Source organism: Plectropomus leopardus, chromosome 4, assembly GCF_008729295.1.
Source record: "Plectropomus leopardus isolate mb chromosome 4, YSFRI_Pleo_2.0, whole genome shotgun sequence".
NCBI lineage: Eukaryota > Metazoa > Chordata > Actinopteri > Perciformes > Serranidae > Plectropomus > Plectropomus leopardus.
In genome coordinates this window covers 7,012,191-7,035,942 of record NC_056466.1, presented here as the reverse complement: position 1 = coordinate 7,035,942, position 23,752 = coordinate 7,012,191, and the positions used below count along the sequence as shown (strand labels likewise).

General features: G+C 40.2%; 1 protein-coding gene across 1 annotated transcript in view; it reads left to right on the top strand.

Annotated features, from left to right (window-relative positions):
• Nucleotides 1-21,120, top strand: part of LOC121941807 (zinc finger protein 638-like) — a 33,326-nt gene extending 12,206 nt beyond the window's left edge. Inside the window, exons 2-24 of the mRNA XM_042484683.1 lie at nt 199-1,903; nt 3,505-3,566; nt 4,740-4,769; nt 8,410-8,588; nt 9,365-9,555; nt 10,326-10,541; nt 10,764-10,862; nt 11,078-11,115; nt 11,239-11,285; nt 11,596-11,627; nt 11,833-11,952; nt 12,711-12,842; nt 13,002-13,043; nt 13,860-13,997; nt 14,158-14,322; nt 15,189-15,599; nt 15,699-16,187; nt 16,281-16,451; nt 17,559-17,841; nt 18,468-18,740; nt 20,241-20,336; nt 20,514-20,635; nt 20,828-21,120. Coding sequence (XP_042340617.1) covers nt 199-1,903; nt 3,505-3,566; nt 4,740-4,769; nt 8,410-8,588; nt 9,365-9,555; nt 10,326-10,541; nt 10,764-10,862; nt 11,078-11,115; nt 11,239-11,285; nt 11,596-11,627; nt 11,833-11,952; nt 12,711-12,842; nt 13,002-13,043; nt 13,860-13,997; nt 14,158-14,322; nt 15,189-15,599; nt 15,699-16,187; nt 16,281-16,451; nt 17,559-17,841; nt 18,468-18,740; nt 20,241-20,336; nt 20,514-20,635; nt 20,828-20,878 — 5,092 coding nt within the window. The 3' untranslated portion in view covers nt 20,879-21,120. The remainder of the gene's footprint in view (nt 1-198; nt 1,904-3,504; nt 3,567-4,739; nt 4,770-8,409; nt 8,589-9,364; nt 9,556-10,325; nt 10,542-10,763; nt 10,863-11,077; nt 11,116-11,238; nt 11,286-11,595; nt 11,628-11,832; nt 11,953-12,710; nt 12,843-13,001; nt 13,044-13,859; nt 13,998-14,157; nt 14,323-15,188; nt 15,600-15,698; nt 16,188-16,280; nt 16,452-17,558; nt 17,842-18,467; nt 18,741-20,240; nt 20,337-20,513; nt 20,636-20,827) is intronic.
• Nucleotides 21,121-23,752: the final 2,632 nt, after the last annotated feature.

Here is a 23,752-nt window from a genome sequence, read left to right as displayed (position 1 = left end):
TAGAGGTGGACCACATTTCTTAATGCTTTGACAAATTTTTAAGGAAAGAAACTACAAGCAAAATGAGGAATGAGCCGACTTGTTTTAAAGAAAAAAAAACTGCGTTGGGGAAAAGGACTTCATCTGAAAGCCATATTTGAAATGAAAAATAAAATCTTGTTCATCTGTAATAGTATATCTCTGCTTTCCACCTCACAGCCTCGCTGTGCACACCGACAGTAATTTGCACCTTGCTCCTTCCCCTCGTTTGGAGCCCAGCGCATTCTCCGTCGCCAACAGCACCAGAGGGACCCATTTCATATTTGGACCTGTGGTTGGTGCTGCTGCAGTGACAGCTCTGCGATTGGCTCAGATTGAGACTCAGGCACAGATTGCTCTCCAGCAGCTTGCCACTCTAGCAACAGTAACTGTTGGAAACCAGTGTCACAACAACGGATTTGCTGCAACATTATCTCCTCACCTCGCCCTCCTCAATCTTCTCAATAGACAACAGGTTTCAACTGTTGGGTTTAACGTGGACACAAACAGTAAAACTTACAGAAACACACGACTGAGTCTGTCTGCTGCCATGTACCACCACCACTCCCAGCAACCAGGGCCACAGCCCTTCTCTAATGGACCCAGGCCTCCACATCATCAACAACCTCAAAATCAACACCAGAATCGTTCTCCTTCTAATATGCTGTCTCAAGGGATGGGTTTCCAGTTTCCTCGTCCCACCCAGCTCCCTGATGAGCTAGAGTCCGCCCTCGCTATTCGGGGTGGTAGGGACATTGATCACCGCATCATTGACCACATGAACCGACCGAACCAACACCAGAACCAAGGTTCAGGTCCTGGGATCAGTCAACATGGAAACTATGGCTCACTCACCTCTGATAATCAGGCTGGTCACCAGCAAGGAGTAGACTGGTCAAGCTACCAACCACCAACCAAACTGTTTGCCAGTCCTCCGCCTAGTGCTGGCCACCAGCCTCCACGACACCAGGGGCCTCAACAGCAGCCACAGAGCAGCCATACTGGAACAAACATCCCAAGCTGGACTACTCCTGTAAGTGACTCACCATCACCCCAAGCCCGGCACCCACATAGTGGCGGAAGTGGCGGGAGTGGGGATGGTCAGGCTTTGTACACACCAGAGAGTGCAGGAAGCATCTTGGCTAGTTTTGGACTTTCAAATGAGGATTTGGAAGTGCTGAGTCACTACCCTGATGATCAGCTAACCCCAGACACTTTACCTTTCATACTCCGTGACATCCAGATCAACAAGTCAGGCAATCAAAAAACTGTTGCTCCCACTTCCTCGTCCTCCTTCTCACGCTCTTCGCCGTTGGCTCGTTCACGTACACCAGAAGTGCCCAGCCTTCTTACTGTTACACAGACGGCGGGTAAAGTCATTGACTATGGTCATGCCAGTCGGGCAAAGGATGAAAGTAAAAGTACCAGAGAGACTTTCAAAAGAGAGCCGCTCCCCAGTGAAAGGACAGTTAAAATGTACCCATCTTCGTCATCCTCATCAGCTCCAAAAATCGAGAAAGTTGAAAGGCGGCATGACCGTTTGGAACTCAGTGACTCAAGCAAGCTCGGAGACCAGGACTATCGCAGGTCGGGTAGTGAAAGTCACAGAAGCAATCGATCACCCGCGAGAGAATTTCCGCCAGCATCCAAATCTCGTAATCTAGACCGAGACTACAGGCGTGAAGGACCCAAACTTCGGCCCCCATCTGAAACCAAGAGCGAAACTTCTTCAAGGCGGTCTCTCTCCTCTTCGTCTGGCTCAAAACCATACAGCAGCAACAAGAAGTTACCAACGCCCACCATGATAAGTGATTTCTCAGCTGTGTCTCCAAAGGTGTATCCCCATACCTGCTCCCTCTGCCACACACAGTGTGATGAGGAAAAGGTGAGTGCCAACATGCCCTCGTACCAATGTCTGAAAGGAATACCTCCACATTTTTAATTTTAGTGCAACCTTTCTTCATCAGGCAGTTGTCGAGATGAGAGTGATCCTGATGTCATTCAAGTAGTGTTTTGCGTGGATATTACAGTCAGGCTTGTCAACAGACAACTGTCTGGTGAAGTAAAATGACTTGTTTAAACTGTTAAGGTGTACCGAAAAAGGCCACAAGAGCCCCTCCTTTTTTGTTTTCTTTTGAGCCACCACATTTTGTTGCTTTATGTTGCTTTGACCGGTAAATTCCAGGTATTCAAAGATACTGCTTTGGAACTACATTTTCAAATAATCCAATTCCCCAATTAGAGGTAACATGTTGAAGTCAATTAAACTTTTTTCACATAACCACAAGAGAGGTTTATGAAGAGAAGAAAAAGTGCTTGGGCTGTTTTACTCATTAAAAGAATGCGACTCAGTAAACCTTAATGTTTCAAGGATTAATATGACATATTGGTAAGTACCGGACCTGTCCACAGTTTACAGGAAATGTACAATATTGCACCCTGAAAAATATCCAGAACTTTGGTTTCTGTTTTGGTTCTGAAATGGTGTTGTTATTGACTAAAAAGCAGAATAAGTAGTATTAAAATCACTTGTATGTTTTTTTTAGTGTTGTTTCAGTAATTGTTTGTAGACAAGTGTGACTATTTTCATTTTTTTGCTATGCCAAGTGTGGAAGTTTTGAAAATCTGGTATATTTGGACAAAAGCAAAAGTCATCTTTTTCACCTTACATTTTTCCATTTAAACATGGATAGTTTCTATTCTCATTAGTTTCCCCAAATTTTTAAAATGTCATTGGTAAAATTAGTGTTGAAGTCTGATGATTTAGTAGTCCCTTCATCATTAGTCAATTGCATATAATCATCTGCAGAATGTGAATTGATCTTTGTCAAAATATCAGGTACTATATGGTTTTTAGGTTTCCAACTCTTTTGGTTTGTTCAACAAGGCTACAATAATTAGGAAAAAGGTTTTTTTTTCTTTTATCTTGAACTACTTGTCATATCTCACAGAGTGTGACAGGAATTCAATATAGCACAGGACCAAACGGTGTAATAAATCGATGTTCTTTTCAGGCATTGGAAAATGACCTTGGAAAACAACTTGTTTTGATTTTTTTGTTTCTGCTAGTGATGCACAGTGTGTTAATGATGAAGATTTATAGTCACATTGAAGATGATGGAGAGTAGAAACCAGTCTAACCAGGACAAGAATGACCATCAATTCAATACTAAGCATTGTGTTGTTTTTCTGCAAGTAATTATATCAAAATTTGAACATGAACATGGAGTAAAAGAACTGGGCCTCAACTGTTCAGGTATTTCCCGCCATGTTAAAAAAAAACAGGAAACAAAGATCCACTTGAGCTTTTTCCTCAGTATTTAAGTCTTCCACTGTATATACATAAGTTATCTGATTGCTTAGATGTTGCTTCTTTTGTGTAAATTCATAGATGTAAAAAGGAGATAAAGGTTTGTAAGGTAAGGTAGGTTTGTTACATTTGTGTCTGATTTGGATGTCTTTTCCCATTTGTCCTTTTTTCTTCAGGACTGGGTTGACCATATTAACACCGTCAACCACACTGCTGCCTGCAGAGACCTGCGCAACAAGTGAGGACATTTTTTAATGTGCTGCTAAAGTTACCTCTCCAGTGTATCTTCAGTATCATAGTAATTTAAATGAGCATTGTGCATTCAGCTTTGGCTGCCAGAAAGTGTCAAATATAAGATAGATAATTAAAGGTGCATAAATCAATTTTGATAACAATGAAACAAACACTAAGATGCACAGCCTAGGGATTCATTTGGCTTACTCATGGCTAATGTCTTGGCAAACAGTTTCCTGCTTGCACATCCAGGTGAGGCAGATAACATTATTGTTTCACTTAAGTTGTTAAGTTTGCAGTGTGTACCTGAGTTCAATATTAACATGCTGTTTTGCTCTTGTTTAATTAACCATATCCTGAGAGAAAAATTCCTGGTTCTTTGTTAGATGTTTGACTCTTTAAGTCCCTGACCAGACTGTGCATTTTAGCAGTGAAGTGCAACTGTGTTTTGCTTCTAATTTTTAAATTTTTTTAGTGCATCGCTGAGTTTGCTTATCTGCTCTACGTGCTTACTGTTTCTGCCGGAGAGCTCTGAACACCTTTATTTGAAAAACCTTAACTCAGAGCGGAAAAGCATCCAACATCAGAGGTTTTTTTTTTTAGTTTTCCCATCAGATCAATTTAAACTACTTTATTATTATTAGATTAATTTAAGCTACTTTCTTATGTTTTACCAACTGTAATTAAGCTTGATAATTGATGGCAGATAGTCAGACTGTCCTGACTCATCCTAAAGTAAGCTTTGAATGGAACCTCATCCAGGTGAACCTGGACCACTTGGTAATACTCCCTTTGATTTTGCTGTTTCTGCAGTTCTCATATATCCACACAGAGTCCCTTTCCATGTTTCTGCTAATTATTGTGAACACCCTCTCACCCTCAGTCTGAGCCCTCTGCCTGCCCATTTTTTAGGCAAATTTTAATTTACAGGTCTTTAAAACCTGCAAAACATGCTCTGTCTGATCGGGACCAAAGGACTTAACTCTGTGGGCCTGGTAACAAAGGCGGCAATTTGAAACAACACAAAATAGTATAGAATTTGTTGCTTGATGCAGATTTTAAAAAGCACACCTTTGTGTTGATACAGACAATTACATTTGATAATTCTTCTCCAACACAAGTTAGAAGTAAAAATATTAAATGACATTCTAATGAGTGTTTGTGTTTGTGTCTGAAGGTACCCTCACTGGAAACCAAATCTACCAAGGTCAGTTCGACTCTTATTCTCATGTTTATCTAAAGTATTTGTGTTCATAGCTGTGACCAGCAGCCAATGGGATTCAACCATGTTGTATGCTCTTCATTAAGCTTTACTTTGCATATACATCTGACACAGCTCTTACAAAGCAGTTTTGTTGGTTATCCATTTGAAAATAATTCTATGTATTGTTTCAGATATCTTGTGCTGTTAAAACGAATCCCAAAAAGTTCAATAGGCTACACTCACTTGCATGGGCGGAAACTTGTTCCTTACTCGTATCCAGGAAATGAATGAATGAATGTCCGAACAATGAAATATGTCTGGGTGATCTTCCCATTTACTGCACAATGATGATTGATGGTTTTGTGATGAGGTGAAGTGATCTAGTTTACCTTTGCTGTCTTTTTGCTGTGATTACGGCAAGAATCATATGTGCCCGCGCCTTAGCTCCATTGTGTTCTTTACCTCCACCATGACTTTAAAATACATATATCAAACACCCTCTATGACGTTGACTCATACCCAATGTGACATCAAAAACAATAGAACCTGTAATAGACCAAAAGGTATTGCTGCCATCTAGTGGTCAAAATAATGTAGTCTTTACTCATCAAATTAAACAACATAATACACAATAGATACTCTAAATGGCTCCTACACACCGGCCCCATAATTGTGTTGGTGGGTGCCTACAATAACCCCATTGAAAATAATCAAAAGGAGCCAAAAAGTTTATGTGCATGGGTATCAGTATCCAGGGAGTAGACTACCTCGAGATGTACGGCCCTGCTAGTCATACAGTTGAAGACAACTCCATATCTTCACCGGACTGCGACCTCTCTTCACCTCAGTCGGTCCAAAGTAGTCCACCCCTACATTGGTAAACTGTGGCAAATCTGGTAAAATCCTTCCAACTGATAAGTTGGTCATTTGTTGTTCTCTAACTCTCCTTTGAAGACGGCAACAGACAACACAGTCGGCAATGATTTTTCTGCAGGCTGAGTTTGCATTGGTGATCCAGTATTTCTTACATAGGGCAGATATGTGATTTCATCCTGTGTGGCCTAGTTGTTAATGAATGTGTTGTTAAATTAGTTTAGATATGGGTTGATCCTTAGACAAGATGACGGGGTGTTTTAAATGTTTTAATTCCTCAGGCATACCCATCCTCCTACCCTTAAGAGTCCATCCTGAAGCACGGGGTCCAGCTTGTAGATCGCACTGCCTTTTCTCACAACAGATTTACCAAATTCCAAAGTGGAGATTTCCTTTTGAAATTTTACTTGCTGACAAAAGTGAATGATGGCTATTTCTGCATTGGAAAGATCATTTAAATTCAGTGAGTAGACTTTTATTTTTTATCTTCTTCTGCATCTGTTCTCTGACTCTGTCTGATAATGTGCTGGAGTCGCTTGAACGGCCAATACAGCAGCAGTGAGTTCAAGTCTGGGGATTGTAGTTTATTTTAGTGGTGCTGCTCTGGATTTTCCGAGCATAAAAGCAAGATTCACCTTGTTGGACTGGTTCTCCATCCTCAAGCAGGATACATTCCCGTATCCATATTCATTTGCATCAAAAAAATCATGTTACCGTACTTGCTTGAGTTGTCCACAGTCCTTTGGCTTGATACATCGATTAACTTTCAGCACAGACACCCAATTTAGATTTGAAACCCAGTCTGACCATTGCTGTGAGAAGGTTTGGGATATCTTGTTGTCCCAGCCAACCATACTCCTTCAAATTTCCTACAGCATGAGCTTGGGAGGAAGAGTGAATGGTGACAGAAATCCAATAGAGTCGTAGATGTAACCTATGACTGACAAGATCCCTCATCTTGTGTGAGGATGTTCTTCAGCTGCAGTTTTGAACACGAGCACATCAGATTCTGCACACTAGTGCAGACCTAGAGCTCTCTCCATAGGTAAGTGGTCTTTGTCCAAATTGAAACTTTAGTTTCTTTAGATCTTTGTTCTTCGGGGATGTTGGCCAAGACTGCTCAGCTGTTGCTGATCTATTTTGAAAGCTGGAAACCTCCACTGGAACATGCAGTAGTGAGATTTTTTACCAGCTGCAATGCTTCTGTTACAGAGGGTACAGATTTTTCAGATTTCCACATAGACGTTTTTCTGGATGGTGTTCAGAACTTTGATCTGAAATTGGGTGTTGTTGTTCTCAGCAACCCTCCTTAAAGCATCGTTGGCGCATCTCGGCAAGGACTTTGCTCCAAAGAGATAGACCTTCATCCTATAGTCCACCAAGTTCTGGGTCACATCATCATTCAGCCACCAGAGGAAGCGAAGGAAGTCAACATGTTTCTGAGACACCTTCCCCTAGTGGAATATTGCTTTACTGTCTGCCATGAAGGTGATGGGTTCCTGCCTGAACCTTGTAAGGACACCAACAGGGAGTTGGTTAGGTGAGGTTGGTTAGGTGAGATCAGAGATGTTCCTTTGAAACCTACTCCGCAATCAAACACCACTCTTAGGGTTTTCTTTTTGAGATGATTCACCCTGTGATGTGGAATGTATCATACTTTGCCACCAGGAACGTTTAGCTGATGTTGAGGTATTTGTTCAGCATACTCATTCTTGATGACATCGGTGAGAAAGAGTGTATATTCTTGATGATACTCTTTGTTCAATTTGAATTTCTTTTTCAAAATTACGGCTAGTTATTCAACATTGTCATTTTTGAAAGGCAAGTTGGTGTTGGTTAAAGTCTTGATTGTACTGAGCAATTAACAGATCCTCAACTCTGGCATTGGAAATTTTGTTTGCAGTGACCGTAGGGTCACTGCTCTCTTGTAGCTCACAGGCGACGGCTCTCCACTTTTCCCATATCTTGTATGGTAGCTTCAGTGCAATTAGCCTGAGGTTGGAAGGCATATTTATTTCTTCCATGTACTACAAACTTTCCATCATATAAAAGCATCCTCTAAGAAACAATGAAAATGCATGCAGAGAGGCAACATCCTCTGACTTGATTGAAGGCCAGCCCAGGGTCTTTTTCATGTATGCCGTTGCAATTTTCATTTCATTTCCAAAATGTTCCTTTAACACATTTTTGGCTCCTTCATAGCCAGGCTCCTCTGGCACATTAAAAACAGCTCCTGAGAATCTCTTTTAGCTGCCCTCTGATGTACTGTTGATGATCTGATGATCTCAATGATTTATCGTTTTTCTTTTAATTCCTTGCTCGAAAGCGCTTATAAAAGATCCATACTGTAGAGGTTCCCCCTCGAATACAGGTATGGCTCTTGGTGGAAGAGATGTTAAATGGCTCATACATCTATTAGAGCTATTACATATATTGTGAACATTTAGTTAATGTTCATGTTAGAAAGTAAAATATGAATATGACAAACTTATGTGAATAATTTTATCTTAATTTCTCCTGTTCCAACACAATTTGCTCAGTACTTAATAGTCATTAACAGATTTGTTTTGTAGTGTGTTATTTCTGAATATGAGCAGAATCTCTTATCTGTAAATGTTTTAGATTCATGGAATCTTAACCAGCCGTGTTGCTCAAGCAGCATGAAACAAAACACTGATTTATGAAAATGAAGGCCTTCAGGCTGTCACTTGTCACAGTCTGCTCAAACTTCACTGTTTATGTCTGTTTATGAATCTTGTCTTTTATCCAGTCGGAGCGGACGATATGGAAGTCGAGCTCAGTGGGATCCCAGGGATCACTCTCGATCTCATTCTCGATCCATCTCCACCTCTCCTCCACAAAGTCCTTCTCACAGCAGACACAGGGTGGGCCCCCATTCCCACAGGCTGCACACAGGGCCTTACCATCCTCACCACCAACACTACACAGGTAAACCACATGTATGAGACCAACCCTGTGATTGTGCAGAAGCAAGCATGCATTTACTAATGGAAGAATGGCTCATGCTCGTGAGAAAGCGAGATGTAAACATTTATGACATCCTCCTCAACTGAGCTGTTACAATAACTAGCTCCAGTGGTGTAAGGTGAGCTAGCAATTAATTCAACCTTTCTTCTGCGTGGTGATATGGTTGGTGGGTTTTTTTCAGTAGAAAGAAATTAGTTCCAATGTGAAACTGCTCACAATCATGTCTTTGGATTAAGTTAAGTTTAAAAAAGTTTAAGTTTAAAAAAAAATGGCACTAAGCACAACAAGTGGAGCGTCATGTAGTTTCATTCATTTAAAAGAAGGCAGACATATCTTCAGCTGATATCTACAACACTGAGAAACTCACATCAAAATAATTTATACTTTTAAAAAGCTAGGTCAGAGAAAAATAGAAGTTATTTTTGATTTGGAATGAACGGTCCCTTTAAACTTGAAGTTTGAGTCAGAGAGTATTTGAAACACAAAACCTGCTGTTTTTAATTTTTGCATGTATGCCTCCAGTGAACACATTTTCTTTCTAAAATTTGATGTTTGCAAAAACCCCAAAGTACTAGCATATTCTTGAAGTGTTTTTCAAAAATTGCTGGCTTTACCTTTAAAAATGCAAGGATTTAATTGGTTTTCTCTCTTTCATATAATTGTAAAGTGACAAACTGATGACAAACAAATCAATATTTTTATCTTCCTGCTTTCTCTGATTCGGGGCGTGTCTGCAGGGGGTCCCTCTCACAGTGGTTTGAAGCGCCCACATGATGATTCATCCAGGTTCTCCCCTGAGACCAGCCGTCATCCATCCTCCTATAAGACGGGTCATAGCTTCAAACATGGACCGTTACAGTCCTCCAGCAAAACTGTCAAGAGCGGGATGAAACCTGGAACCAAGACCACTAAGATGGCAAGTGACACAGTGCGTGTCTTTCACTAAGGTTGAATTTCACAACAACAAAGACACTGGCTTGTGTGTCTTTAAGCAACCATGTTCATATAGTGGCTTAAGGACAGTTAAGTAACTGATTCAGATTCATTGATGAAGGCAGAATATTGACTGACTCATATCAGAAAAATCAATTATTGGACTATGAATATTGTTGAGTTATCTGCTCTGATTACAGCCAGTGACAATTTGACATCTTCATGATTGTTCCTTTTACCTGCTGTTTTTTTTTTTTTTTTTAATGAATACAGTAGACACTAGCATTTACACATCTTAGGTTCACTGAAGTATGTATGTTTGTGACAAGTTGATACTGAATTATTACACTACACAATTATTACACTTCAGAAAGTTAGCAGGACTTTTCTTAGGTCCCTTCAGTATTTTCTAAAGCCATTAATAAAAAGAAAAATAACCTCATTAAGAATTTAGGAAAATGTCCATAGCTTACTACATAAAAACAGACGATAGTCTATGTACAAGAGGTAATATAACTATGAGATAAAAAAAAAACAGGAACTACACAACACTACATTATGCAAGTAATTAAAAAAGACAACAATCTATAAACACTCACAAACAAACTGCAGTGCCAGTGGCTCCACAGTCCATTGTTTTAATGAATAAAAAATTACAGTTTAGTACATAGTCAGAGTAGTAAAATCTTGCATTCATTTAGTTCTGGCTGACTCAAACTGGATTCCTCCTAAAACTGACCTGTAATTTGTGCTGTTGGTTTGTAGTCTGCCAAACCTCCACCAGCCAAGAAGAAGAAGAAAGTGGTGACTCCAGCCTCCCAGGACTGGTCTGTTGCAGATCGTCTGGTTTTTCTGACAGGCATCCCAAAGGATGCTACAGAGCAGGAAGTTACTGACTTGGTGGGTTCCTTTGGCAAGATCAACAACGTGATCCTCATGCCATGCTCCGAAGAAGAGAGCGAGAAGGGTGAAGGACAAAAGGTACTATTTAAGTGGAACATAATAACCGTTTCCAATAAATTTCACTTCTATTGAAAAAAAAAATCTTCAAACAGTAACTTAAATAAAGCATAAATTAATCATTTGCCCATTTAAAGCCTAAAGACCTGCGACAATACAAATGTTTTTTGTTCATTCATTCATCACTTAAAGGTGATGTACTGATGTCCCAAATTATAACTTTGTCACCCTTCCCTGTTGCAGGCATCTGTATGTATGATGAGTGCTGATGACGCCCAGGCTCTGGCTAACTCCACAGATCTCTCCATCAAAGACCAACAAATCACTGCTTCAGTGGCCAAGGTACCATGTGGAAAATATACGCATTTTTATTGATGGCTTATTCTTAACCCTTTGATACATAAAAAAAAACATAAGTGGAGTGACTTTTTATTTTGCCTAAATGTGTAAAACATTTGCAAGAAGGGGCTGTTGTTGTTATTTGAAACACAAAAAAACTGATGTTTTAATTTTTATACCCTTGCAGTGAACATGTTTAATTTCTTTATTTGTTCTAGAAACCTGAAGCAGGACAGTCTTCTGATGCTAACAACAGGTTTGTCACAGTTACTGTCATCTAAAGCATTTTCTTTTTTGAACCCCATTTTCTGCACGCTTACCGTACCAATTTCAAAACTGCTCTGGTTGCACTTAGCTATAAATATTTCTGTGTTTACAGCAAACCTGCTCCAGGACCGGAAAAAGGTGCTGCTGGGGAAGACTCTGGTATGAAAACAAGAAATAGCTACTGAGAGTCAGCAGTGCTGACATACAACACAGTATTATACAATACAGTACAATACTGTATTGTACTGTACTGCACTGTACTGTATTGTACCATACTGTACTCTACTCAGTGTTCCAACTTTAAAATATTCTGTCAGAACTGTACATTATCAGTAACAGTAACAGCTAAGGCACATGTAAACAGGTTTGTGATGTCATGTCCTCTGGTTGTGGTGTTGAAAACATACTAATTGTAGCTCTTTTTCCACTTTGGCCAACAATCTTCTCTTCCTCTTACTTCCCGCCGCAGGAGGTGAAGCTGACCAGAAGACTTCTGATGAGGTACATGATGCATACAGTACACACACACGCACTTTAAAGTATAAATAACAATGTAAAAAGGATGATAAAATGTTTTCAGCCAAACTCAACATTTTCTGCTTTTGATTTTGCAATTTGGGGAAATGTTCATACAAAATTTGGCTTCATCACTTGTGACAAAATGTCAGTATACCAGTATTTTATATCCGAAACATTGTTTCCACAGAAGGGCATGTTGTTGATCACAGGACTACCTGAGAGCGGCTGGATGGAGAGTGACATCACCAAGCTGGTCCAACCCTTTGGGACTCCCTCTGACATCATACTGGCGGCACAGATCGGGAAGGTCGGTACAAGCAGTTATACTGAAGCTCTTACAGTGTCTTGGAGAGGAGAAAACACTATTGGAGAGCAGCAGTACATCTAGTAAATGCAGGTACTAAGTATGTTATTGCAAGATAATTGGTTTTCTCTCTTAGTTTAGGCTACAAAAACAGATGTTCAAGAGGAAATCTACAATAAATGATCATGAATACCCATAGTACAAAACAAAATGACAACTGAATTAATCTGCCCATAACATTTTTGAAAGAGTGGTGTTGATGTTATTTCATTTATTTTGCAGTTTGTTATCTATATTATTGACATGTCACATTTTGATAATTTATTGATATTATTGGTATTACTAATTATCAGTGAAAAAATGCCCTGGAACCTTTCAAGGTAATGTCTACAATGATACTCAATTTACAACCCAATAGGATGTCGGCCAGCCTGCTGACCATTTTCTAATTCAAAATAATCATAAATTGATTTAAACTGGTAGTTTTCTGGTACTTTGAATGTACAGAAGGTGCCAGAGTGCATAAGAAATTTTAAAATAGAGGGTTTTTTTTATCAGAAAAAGGGGTGAGAAGAATCCCCTGACAGATGTCCGGGCTGATTCTTTATTTATTGATTATTACTGTTTGTTGATTCACTATCCCCTGGCCTCCTGACATCTAGTTGAGTATCCCTGTCATGGGGTTGTTATTTCCTGTGACTGGAAAAGCAAAAATAATGTACATACAATACAATATTAAAAAAATATTCTTTGTATGTTAGGTACTTGTGTCTGTGCCAGACATGGAGATTGCGCAAGAAATCGTGAAAGTTCACACCTTCATTCCTGCGAAGATCAATGACTCTGAGCTGAAGATTGTCCATGTCAAACAGCGCATCGGCCTCAGCACACCGGTAGGACACTCATCACTGCCCAGTTTTCCTCTGCAGTATATTGATCATCTGTTGAATGTTGTGTTCTTTGCCCTATTGTCTTCCTTTTGATATTATCTTTTGTTATACTATGAACTTTGAGCAATAACTCAGATTAATACAGAAAATCTCTTAACACAGGTTGCTCTCTACAATCTTCTGATTGGATCAGCAGACCCACTGGTGAGTATTTCTACCAGTATAGTTCTCTGTCCAGTTTGTTGTGGTTTATTTAACAGAGGCAGTGAAGATTTAAAAAACTTTTCGTAAGGCAAATGGCAGTTTACCAGCTGTGGTCCTGTGACAGTGGTCATGTATCTGATCATTCAAAATTGTGTTTATGCATTTGGCAATCCAAAATTAGAACCTTCTTATCGCACTAGCCAACCCTTAAGTCAGCTACTTTACAGTGACTGCAAATCAACACATCCTCGGCTGCTTCACAGTTAACGAATCGCATTATTTGAGGAGTTATACTGTGAAGCTGCAACAGTTTGCATCAGCATCAGACTAATATTGTCTTCACATGCTTTTCTCTCCACATCTCCTTTTCTGACACTTGCTGACTGCTGTTATTATTCAGCTGTGTTTTGCCTCTGTGATGCAGTCTGCTCAGATTATTTATTTACTGCTTGGCTGAAGCAGTGTGAAAGAAGCTTTGGGTAGCGGTCTTTAGATTTAGATAAGCAAGAACACACACAGTGTATTAAGTGATCTGTGCTGTACTTTGTAAAAACTAATATTTCTGTCTTAGTCTCAAGTTTGTTGAGGTTCTGATTTACGAAGACAAAAAAACAGTTGACTTACAATATTTTCATGCTTATCATATAATGTCTCAGTGTTTCAAGGGCTTGTGAAACCATCATTAATTCACATAATGAACTTGAATAGTCTGTATACTTTGAACTGACTGATTAACTGTTACATTGTTAAACTTGTGATGGACGAGTAATTATTTACTAGCTAATGAGCGACAAAATGTTCCTTTGCATCCTGCAGGAGAGTCCTGTTCCAGTCAGCTGGAGCTCCCTGTTGGTGATCAGTAATGTTCCCAACACGCCATCCGCCTCCTCTGAGGTCCAAAAATTGGTGCGGCGCTTTGGAACCGTCATCAAGACTCTAGTGCTGAACAACATGGTACGAGCAATTTGTCTGTGCAGCTTCAAACATGCTAATCTATTAACTCCTGAACCTTTTTCTCATAAAACACAGCTGTGGCCTGTGTTGAAAAATCAGTTTTCCCAAAATCTGCAATCTGCACCTCCTCATGAATGATGATTTTTCTCACCCTGCTCAGGTCATTTGCGAGATGGCAACTGCAGCTATGTCCCTGTCTGTCTACAAACGCTTCCAGATGTTTCCATGCATCATCCAGAACAACCCTCTGTTCTTCTCCCGCAAAGCTGATCCCAAAATCAGCACACAGACCAAAGTCATCACTGCTTACCTTGATTCACCTGAGGTCAGTTACATTTGAAATGGTTACGGGACATCCATGTGGTAGGGCTGTAGTCAACTACAACAACAACAACAAAAAAAGTTGGTTGACTAAAATTCTGCCTACTCTTCAACCAGTCGATTGGTTTATGTGGGGGGGGATCTAAAGGTTATCTCCAGGTTAACAGTGCACTGAGTGAACTCTATCTGGCAGCATTGTGTCCACCAAGGTGTTTTTTTCTGTTGAATTCTTTGCTGTGGGAGCGCCACGTTTTCACTATGCTACAAACCACAGCAGTGTGATGAGACGCTGAGTGCCTATTTTGGTGCTGAGTGCTGCATGTTGAGCATTTTGAGCACAAAGTCCAACTGTCACATCTCATATGTACAAGTGCAGAACAACAACAGTAGGGGGGAGACTGAACTGCTGGCCACACAGACCGAGAGGTCCATCCTCTCTCCCCATGTGCTTCAGCCTTCCCTGCATCTAGAGCAAGGGCCAGAGCATCCGCTCTACCCTGGGGAGACGTTGTTACTTTAGCAGATATGCCATATCATAGCAACCAGAGACAACCATAGTGTCTCAGCTGAGAAAGCTGCATCTCCAAAGCACTTTCAAGCGCTCCCAGCTTGATGTATTCAAAAGAGCACCTGGCTTTTTCAGCTGAGAAGAAACGCTTTTAAAGTGACACGAGTGATTGTCCAACCAATGAGAATTTAATCAGATGAGAACATATCGAGCAACCAGTCACAAAGTGTCAGCCCTACCATTTAGACACACATTTTTATTCACAACTGGCAAAAATGTTTGTAACTTTTAACTTGTATCAAACAGCTGAATGCATGACTTTGACTTGTTACTGGTTGAAACCTCCTTGTTTCTGATCATAGGATACACCTGCGAGTGGCAAAGGCAGCCAAGCAGCAGCTGCAGACGAAGAAGAGACAGCACATAAAGAGAATTCAGAATCTTCATCGGAGAATATTGAAAAGGACGTTGACGGGAAGGATGAGAAGATGAAGAGCACAGAGGAGCCAGTTGGTGAAAACAAAGAGATCATAAAAGATGAGCATACTGATGCTCCTTCGGACTCTTTGGCAGCACCGGACGCCAAACCAGAAACAGACATGGAGACAGACATGCAAGAAAAATCAGCTGCTGAAACTGTCAAGGAGGCGACAGACGAGAATAAAGTGTCCACAACAGGAACTGACGAGACCCCTGCTGCTGAGGAGACAAAGCCAGTTAGCTCTGAAGACAAAGCAGCTTCCCGGGACGCAGCCATGCCAGAGCTCCCTAAGGTAAATGATGTGGGAAACGTCAGTCTGCTTCTGTTGGGGGTCAGAAACGTCCCTACAAAACTGACATTTGTGAGTTTTGACATCTTTTTATTTCAACAGGTTACTCAAGAAATGGTCAACGCGCTGCTCGTGGAGTGCCGAACAAGAACCGCCAACCATACCAACAACACAGCGACCTCAGCTAATGGAGAACAGGGGGAAACACACGTGGAGACAGAGCAGGGCAAACAGGCAGCAAAGGAGACCAAAGAACCAGCCAAGAACCACGCAGAGGAGGAGGTAAAGAAGCAGGAGAGGGACCGAAAAGAAAGGGAGGCAAGAAAAGAGAAGGAGGCGAGGGAGAGAGAGCGGAAGGAGAGGGAGAGAGAGAGGAGGGCTTGGGAGAAGGAGGAGAGGATCAGGCGGGACAGGGAGCGAGACGAAAGAGCCAGGAGGGAGAGGGAGAGGAGGGAAAGAGAGAGGAGGGAGAGGAAGAGAGCATACCGTGAGGGTTCGTCTGGGTCGAGGTCGTCTTTCAGGTCGGAGGGATACAGGCAGAGCTCCTGGAGGGATGACCAGTACGACAACTCAGAAGCGGAGACCAAAAAGGTAAGAAGACATCGTTTAGTGTTGAAACTGGTGAGTTAATTCTCCTCTTTATTTTTAACTAAAGTTTTGTTTTGTTTTTGGTCCTGCATTCAGGTGGAGGAGGAGGAGGATGATGAGTTCCCGTTCGACATGGGCGACTTTGTGACTGTAGATGAAGTTGGAGATGTGACCGACCTTCCTTCCCCTCCTGCCCCCTCTGTTCCCATGGAAACCACAGAAGAAGGGGAGGAAGTTTCCTCATCTGTCCAACAGGACACTCCAGAGGTAGATATTAGTTTCTTTACATCGCAGTAGACTTCTTCTCTACGTGGTTATTTGTGTGTCTGAAGCTTAAAAAAAGTATTTCACAGATGTAAAATGTTTCCTCACATAAAACTAGGCCAAATAGACCTAATAGACATTCAGCTGAAAGATGCAAATACTTAAGAAATTGGTGCTACATGACCAGAGAAACCGGGGAAAGGGACTGATATTCACTTTTGCTCAAGATAGAAAACCTACAAAAACCAGAATGCAGCATGCCATACCACAGGACACAGGTCGGCTTAACTCAGCTCTAATATGCGTCAGTGTGCAACAACGGGTTTACCATCACATACGTTTTTTTCATTTTCTCCCTGGGTTCACCCCTTTCTTCCTGTATGGCAGCTAGATGAAATTATGTTATGTTTGAAAACAAATATAAAAAAATATATTATAGGTCCTTAAAAACTCATGAAAAGTTTGGAAATGTTATACGTGAAAATGTGTGGGAACCCTGGTACCACACCAATAATGACTCCCACTGATGAGTGACGTAGTGTGGAATAGCCCGTGTGAAACAATAGCAGCTGGCCGGTGACAAACAGCTTTGTTTTACAGTTAAATGGTAAGTTTAAACAGTTTTTTCAAAACACTTGAGGTGAGAAATAGGCAACGCAGGAACCAAATGTTGTTTTATATTTGATCAGAGCCACTTCCTTTTCACAAACATCCATTGTTACAGCTAAACCCATCATTAAAATACAAAATTTGAGGCAACACAGTAGCATAATCTTGATTTATATTCAGTCATCACTTACTAGTTTTACCGTTGGATCGCATTTTGGTCCAAGTTTGAGAAAGAGAGAGAGAGGCAGCATGGGTGGCGAACAATACAAAAATGCAGAAATACAGCCTGTAGTTGAAGCAACAGCCTAAGAGCTAGCGAAACTGTCAAATGACATAAAATACTATCTAGGGATATTTCTGCACTGGTTAAATGGATGGAAGTTTACCACAGTTCATGTGCACATATTATCCACATTGTTTTGATACAAAGCTGGTTGAAAATTGTTTCACTTTTATTTTCTCAGTGTAATGAAATGTTCCTCTCCTGTTTTCTGTTTTTAGGACACGCCAATGGAGGACACCACAGAAACACTGTCGGACGCCACAGCGACCATGGTGAAATCTGATGAGCACGTATCAGAGTCAGAACCTGTAACTATGCCAACAGTCGACACTTCAGATGATATTGAGTCATCAGATTCAATACTCGGTCCGTTCATCGTCTCCGTAGAATCCCTCTCACAGCCTGACGCTTCACACAGCCAAACACATGAGCCAGCGTGTGAACCACAAGCATCTGAGACTGAGATCACGCCTGAGACAGATACAGTCTCACCTGAGACAGGTAGAATCCAAACGCCTATTTTATCATATCATGAAGTGAAGGAAACACCATCTTAGATATTGTGTCTTAAAGCAGGGTTCATACAAAGTGCTTTAAGTGCTTGAAGTACTTGAATTCGGCACTCATACATTAACGTACTGCAATACCTTGAAAATTATACATTTTTTTACTCGATCCTTGAAAAAGTACTTGAATATAATGGAGGAAAACAGAAAGACACATTATTTTATGAAACATTTTAGATAAATGTTTCAAACTAGAATGCTAAGAAAGGCGTGCTAGCAGTTGTTGTCTAATGCCGTATGAGCTCGAAAAAGCAAAGGGTTGGTAAACACCGGTATTTAGGCGGCACCAGGATGTTTCACTAGTCTACAAAACACTCACAACAGAGCAGTAATTTTGCAGTAAAAAAACAGCTGCGTGTGTCTGACTGTGGGTGGTGGAGCCAATTTGTGCAATTGTCTTGCAACTGATCCTTGTAGAGAAAACAGTTACATCCTTTAAAATGAAAATCACAGTTTGAAAAAGTACTTGAAAGTCCTTGAATATAACTTGCACCTGTCTGTACGAACCCTGTTGGAGATTGTGTAATCAATATTGGCCTGAAATCTGTCATTATTTTTCAGAGGTCACACCGACGGCCACTGTGGACTCCACCGCTGAGGTTGAAACTCCTCCCATGCCTGCTCCTGAAGCATCTGCTGCCCCGGCTGAATCCTCCTCAGACTGCACAGCAACAGCAGCAGCGGCTTCAGAGAGTGAGAAATATGAGAAAGAAGACAGTGCTGTCAGTCACAGTCAGGCTAACAAGGAGGAGACGGTGTCAGAAAAAACTGAGAAACAGGAGAAAATTCAAGTTGACAAGGACAAAGAGACTGCAGCTCCTGCTGTGGAGACAGGTATTATTACAGTTTTATAATGAAAACCACAAATACAAGTAACAGCACAATTGAGTTTTTGTTTGCATGAACTTTAAAGTAATAACATTGCCAGTACCATATATAAAAATATCAAAACCATATTAAATGTGCATTTACATCAAGTAGCCAGGCTTGGCTGCAGCCAGGTTCATGAACACATTCATCATTAAACAACAACAAAAAAAAACTTATCCAGGGCTCCCACAGTCAACAAATTTCTGCAAAAGTTATGGAATTAGAAAAACTGTTATCCAGGCCTGGAAATTTTTTGGAAAAGTTTTGAATAGACATTGTTTTGGCTGTTTTAATTATATTCATCTAACATTATTCTTAATATGCTGTGTTAAAAATCTAGTGCTGCGCTGCTTGAACATCGATTGGATCTTCATTTTTCTATCCTCCCAAAAGAGGCGTGGCCTTTATGTTTTGCAGATAATCCATATGTGCCAGTGTGGTCCATGAACATATGCAGCTAGTTGCTGGCAGGAATATCTTGCTTGGGAGTAAAGATGGTAAAAGTGCTAGCAGGTTGCTTATCCTCAAAGCAGTGCATGTTAATAGGCCTACGATGAGAAATTACTTACAGTCATGGAAATAGGGTAAAATATGATGGAAAAGTTCTGGAAAGGTTTGAAAATTCATTCATAAAACTGCGTGGGAATCCTGATCATCACATAATGCAACGATGGAGACAGATAACAAGGACAGTAAGTACAAATGCAAGATCACTTCAGATAAAGACAAGAAAGCGCTGAAGGCTGAATACATTAAGTGCTTAGGTGCTGAGATCACATGAAAGATCACTTTAAAGATAGCCTGTCTCTGAAACGCTTGCTCGAGTGTCTGTATCACTGTAGATGAGGACAAGGGACCCGCAGCATCACTGGGTTTACGTGCTGCACACACAGTCTGCAAACACGGGAACAGCAAAACAAAGCCGTGATGCATGCTGCGCCTTTACAGCTGCGTCTGGGGGATTGTTGCTAACTTTTGTTGATGCTTCTTAACAGTATTTATTGTTTGTAATCAAATACAGTTTTAATGATGATGAATTTATATTTTAAATGGTATTAACAATTGTCTTGAATTGTTATTGTAAAACCAGTTATTGTGTCATCCTTTGCCTTAGTGGTTAGAGATGATGTATTACAAGGATATCTTTATTTGGATCCTTGAATTGGTTGAAAAACTGTGGATGTGTAACATGAGCACAGTTGTGTTAAACATCACGCCCGTCATGCCTCCTTTAAGCGTGGGATGCCACAATGCAGTGTATAATCACGCAGGAGAGGAATGATGCTGCCATTGTTGGGTTCTATTTGCAGGGGCGGGATAAAGGGGGAGCTTTGTTGCGGCTCTATAGCGCAATCTCTGTGTAAAAGCAGCTCCAGATTACCAGGTGATCTGGATAAGCTTGCTGACCATGTCTTTTACATCAGTCCCTGCTTCAGACTTTAAAGAACTCCATGTCTGTTACAGGAAAGCCCGAGAAGTCTGACGCTCAAACAAAAACCAAAGAGGAGAGTGCAAGCAAAGAGAACTCCCTCCCTCCGTTTGACCCCAGCAGACCAGTTGGTAAGATTATTCACTGTGTATGCCATCAGGTTTTCACTTCGGTGTTCATCTGTTTTTTACATGTCTGTTCAGAATGTCTGATAATTTGATAACGATCAGAGTTCACTGTGTGTGTGTGTGTGTGTGTGTGTGTGTGTGTGTGTGTGCGCGTGCGTGCGTGCGTGCGTGCGTCCACAGGTATGGAGTACTTAGTCCCAAAAACAGGTTTCTTCTGCAAGGTGTGTAATAGGTTCTTCAGCGGAAACAAAGAGGCAGAAATAATCCACTGCAAAACCCTCAAACACTATGAGAGCCTGCAGGTAGGCAACACACACACTTTTTTTCTTCTTGCAACCTCTCATATCATTTTAATACTGGACCATTTCTTTTTAAAAAAAAAGTTCTTCCCATGATTGATTTATTACAAAACAGGTGTCAGTATCTACAGTTTGGTCACAAAGAAGCCAGAATATTTAGGTCTAATTGAGTCTCCTTGTTCATTCTCTCGGTAGAAATACCTGCAGACCATGAAAACGGCGAATGTGACTGCTAAGCCTGTCTGAATACGGCTATGAAAACCTTGACTGAATTCACCATTCCCCTCCTTTTGTATTGTCCCATCATTTCTCACTAAGGGTCCAGATTTTCGTTGATGTAGATTAGTCTCATGTCCTGTCTCAGTTTAAATATATGCGGTTTAGATTTTCCATGTACAATAAACTAAGAGAAATGAGTGAAGAACTGTGCAGTGGAAGTTGGCTGGCAGTTAAAAGTGTGCACAATCAATAAACTGTTGGTCTTTGAATTGTCTGTCACTCATTCATAATGTTTGTATGCTGCATCCTCAACAACCAGGGATACGCAATATTGGTTTCTTTCCTGTATCCAATATGCCGATACTTTGTGACTCAGTTCGTCCGATGCCAATAATGATATACGCACATATGTTTATCCACCTAAATGCAGAGAACATTAAGTCTCTCCTTTAGTGGAATAAACACATTACTCCTACTCTTATCGTTATTGGTGGCACACATAAAATACAGTACTTTTTAAAATGTAACCATTATTTGGGCAAAACAATAAAACTACACACATCAGAGGTTACATGTACAACTTTCATTCTCGTGCAGTTAAGTTAAATGATGGAAACTTGTCATGAGTTTATTTAAACACATTCAAACGTTCTCTTTTTTTTTGATGCTCTGCTGCTGTGCATCAATAAAGTGTTAGTTTTCCTAATGTATCTTGTTTCCATTTAAAGATAACACTAAATGACAGCCAGATTTAGTTTGCATAGAACTTTTCATACAGATTGTAACACAAAGTGCTTCATACAGTAAAACCAGAAAAAAGTTTTTTTTGCAGGCACTAATTCTCACCATGCACTACTTTTAAAAGTAAGAGGCCCTTTTATCTTGAAATCGAAGCGTGTTGTCAGTTTGCATTGATGCTGAAGTTTAAACAGATGTTTGGATGTCATTTGCGCATGTCTATAGGAGCTCAGGAATCAGTTTAAATTTCACATATAAACTATTTGCATGATATTTGATGTGTCATCACGATGTGGAAGTTGATGAATATGCTCCGAGACAGGCGGGACCAGCTAACGGGACAGGTGGACAACAGCAAAACAGCAAAGACTTTTAGTCTCGTGACAATATTTCTTAGCTATTTTACCATGTAAATGTACTGCTCTTTTTTTTATTTTTTATTTTGATTGACAGCGAACAACTGATGACAAATTTGTTTTTTTGCAAGGTATCAGTGTATTAGCAACACTATTAATGTGCAGATTTAACATATTCATGGTTAGAAGAAACAGAGAGAGGGATATTATGGTGGTGTTACGGTGCATGATGACTGCACATTTTAGAGTTCAATGATTGAGCCCTTGAATAGATTCACAACATTAGTTAGCTTCTTCTAAACCTTTGGTTATGAACATTTCTTTAACTTAACTTTGAACCTGGTTATGCTAAAAAAAAAAAAAAAAAAAACTTTTTGGGTGGAGGGAATTGTTAATTATAGTTGGTTCAGATGACTGGCAAATGCAGTATGTCAGGAAAAAACCTCTGATATGTCAAGACAAGTGAGTTTTTAGTCAAATCAACCAGGCATGCAAATTGTCATGGATAAAATTACTTGTTGATCAGAACCAGTTGCAGCCTACTGTACACAGGAGAGACACCCATATCCAGCTGGTGAGCATTTTCAGTTTTTCAAATGCTTTTATTAAACAATGATTGATTTTTCATGTACAGTATTATAGAATTAATACTGTTAATGTTATTATTACTCAGACTGCAGTATCGTGTGTGTTTGTGTGCGTGTGTGTGTGTGTGTGTGTGTGTGTGTCTTCTCTTCTAGTTCTTGGGGAATCTGGGAACTCTGATAATAAAAGATTTACAAATATACGAGCCGTAGCTCATGAATAGGGATTTATTTAGAATGTTTACACAGTTTAAAATCTGACGAGTAGATGATCTTACTTAAACAAATCTAGAAAACTGATTGCCTGGAGAAAGGTAAGTAAACATTACCATTAGTTGTGTTTACTTAACTTTTCTTACCTGATAGTTATGTACACTTAAAGAGTGACTAAACCCCCCACTTTTGGTTTGAGTGCCTCCTCCCAGGAATGTGGAAAAAAGTGTCAAATTTGGGCAGGACTGTTAGGAGTGCTAAAACATGCCCAGTCACCAGATCGTGCCACCTCTCGATCCACAGCACCCCCCTGCCCCTCGCACACACACAGAGTGGGCGGTTGGTGAGAGGGCGGCCACAGGGGGCTCAGTTGCTGATGAAAGCAGGCTCCTGCTACCAGGATCAGCCAACAGCAAAAATTAATTGGAAAAGCCAAGTTTCAACCTTTACAGCATGGTCACTATGCACATTTATTTACAATGTATAGAATTTTAATCAAATGCCAAGAGTTGAACCTCAATCAATCAACACAGATAAATACCACTATATATTGCTTTTTAACTTTAAGAAATGGTTTGGGGTTTTAGTTTCTCTTTAAAAGCAAATACTTTATGTAAAATCAATCATTACCGTGACACTTCTCAAACAGTATTTGTCTGTTTTACAAGGGAAAAGATTAAAAAGATTCAAGATTCAAGGGTCAAAATTAATTAGTTGGTCTGGTAAATTTACTTAAAGAGTACTTTGCCAACAAAATGATCAATTTTATATCAATTATTAATGGTGTGTTGCCTTGTATTCATGAAGAAAATGTTGTTTTTCTTGCATGCCTTCAGTGAAAAGGAGTAAAAATGAAAGCAAAGATAAGTTTCACTTCTAGTCTCAAACAGAAGCTGAGGCAAAGCAATGCAGTGTGTTTTGGAAGTACTGAGCATGCAACTTGTTAAATGAGACTTGGCTTATACTGCACACTTTTTTGTATTTATTGTTTGATTTAGTTTTGCTGTTGC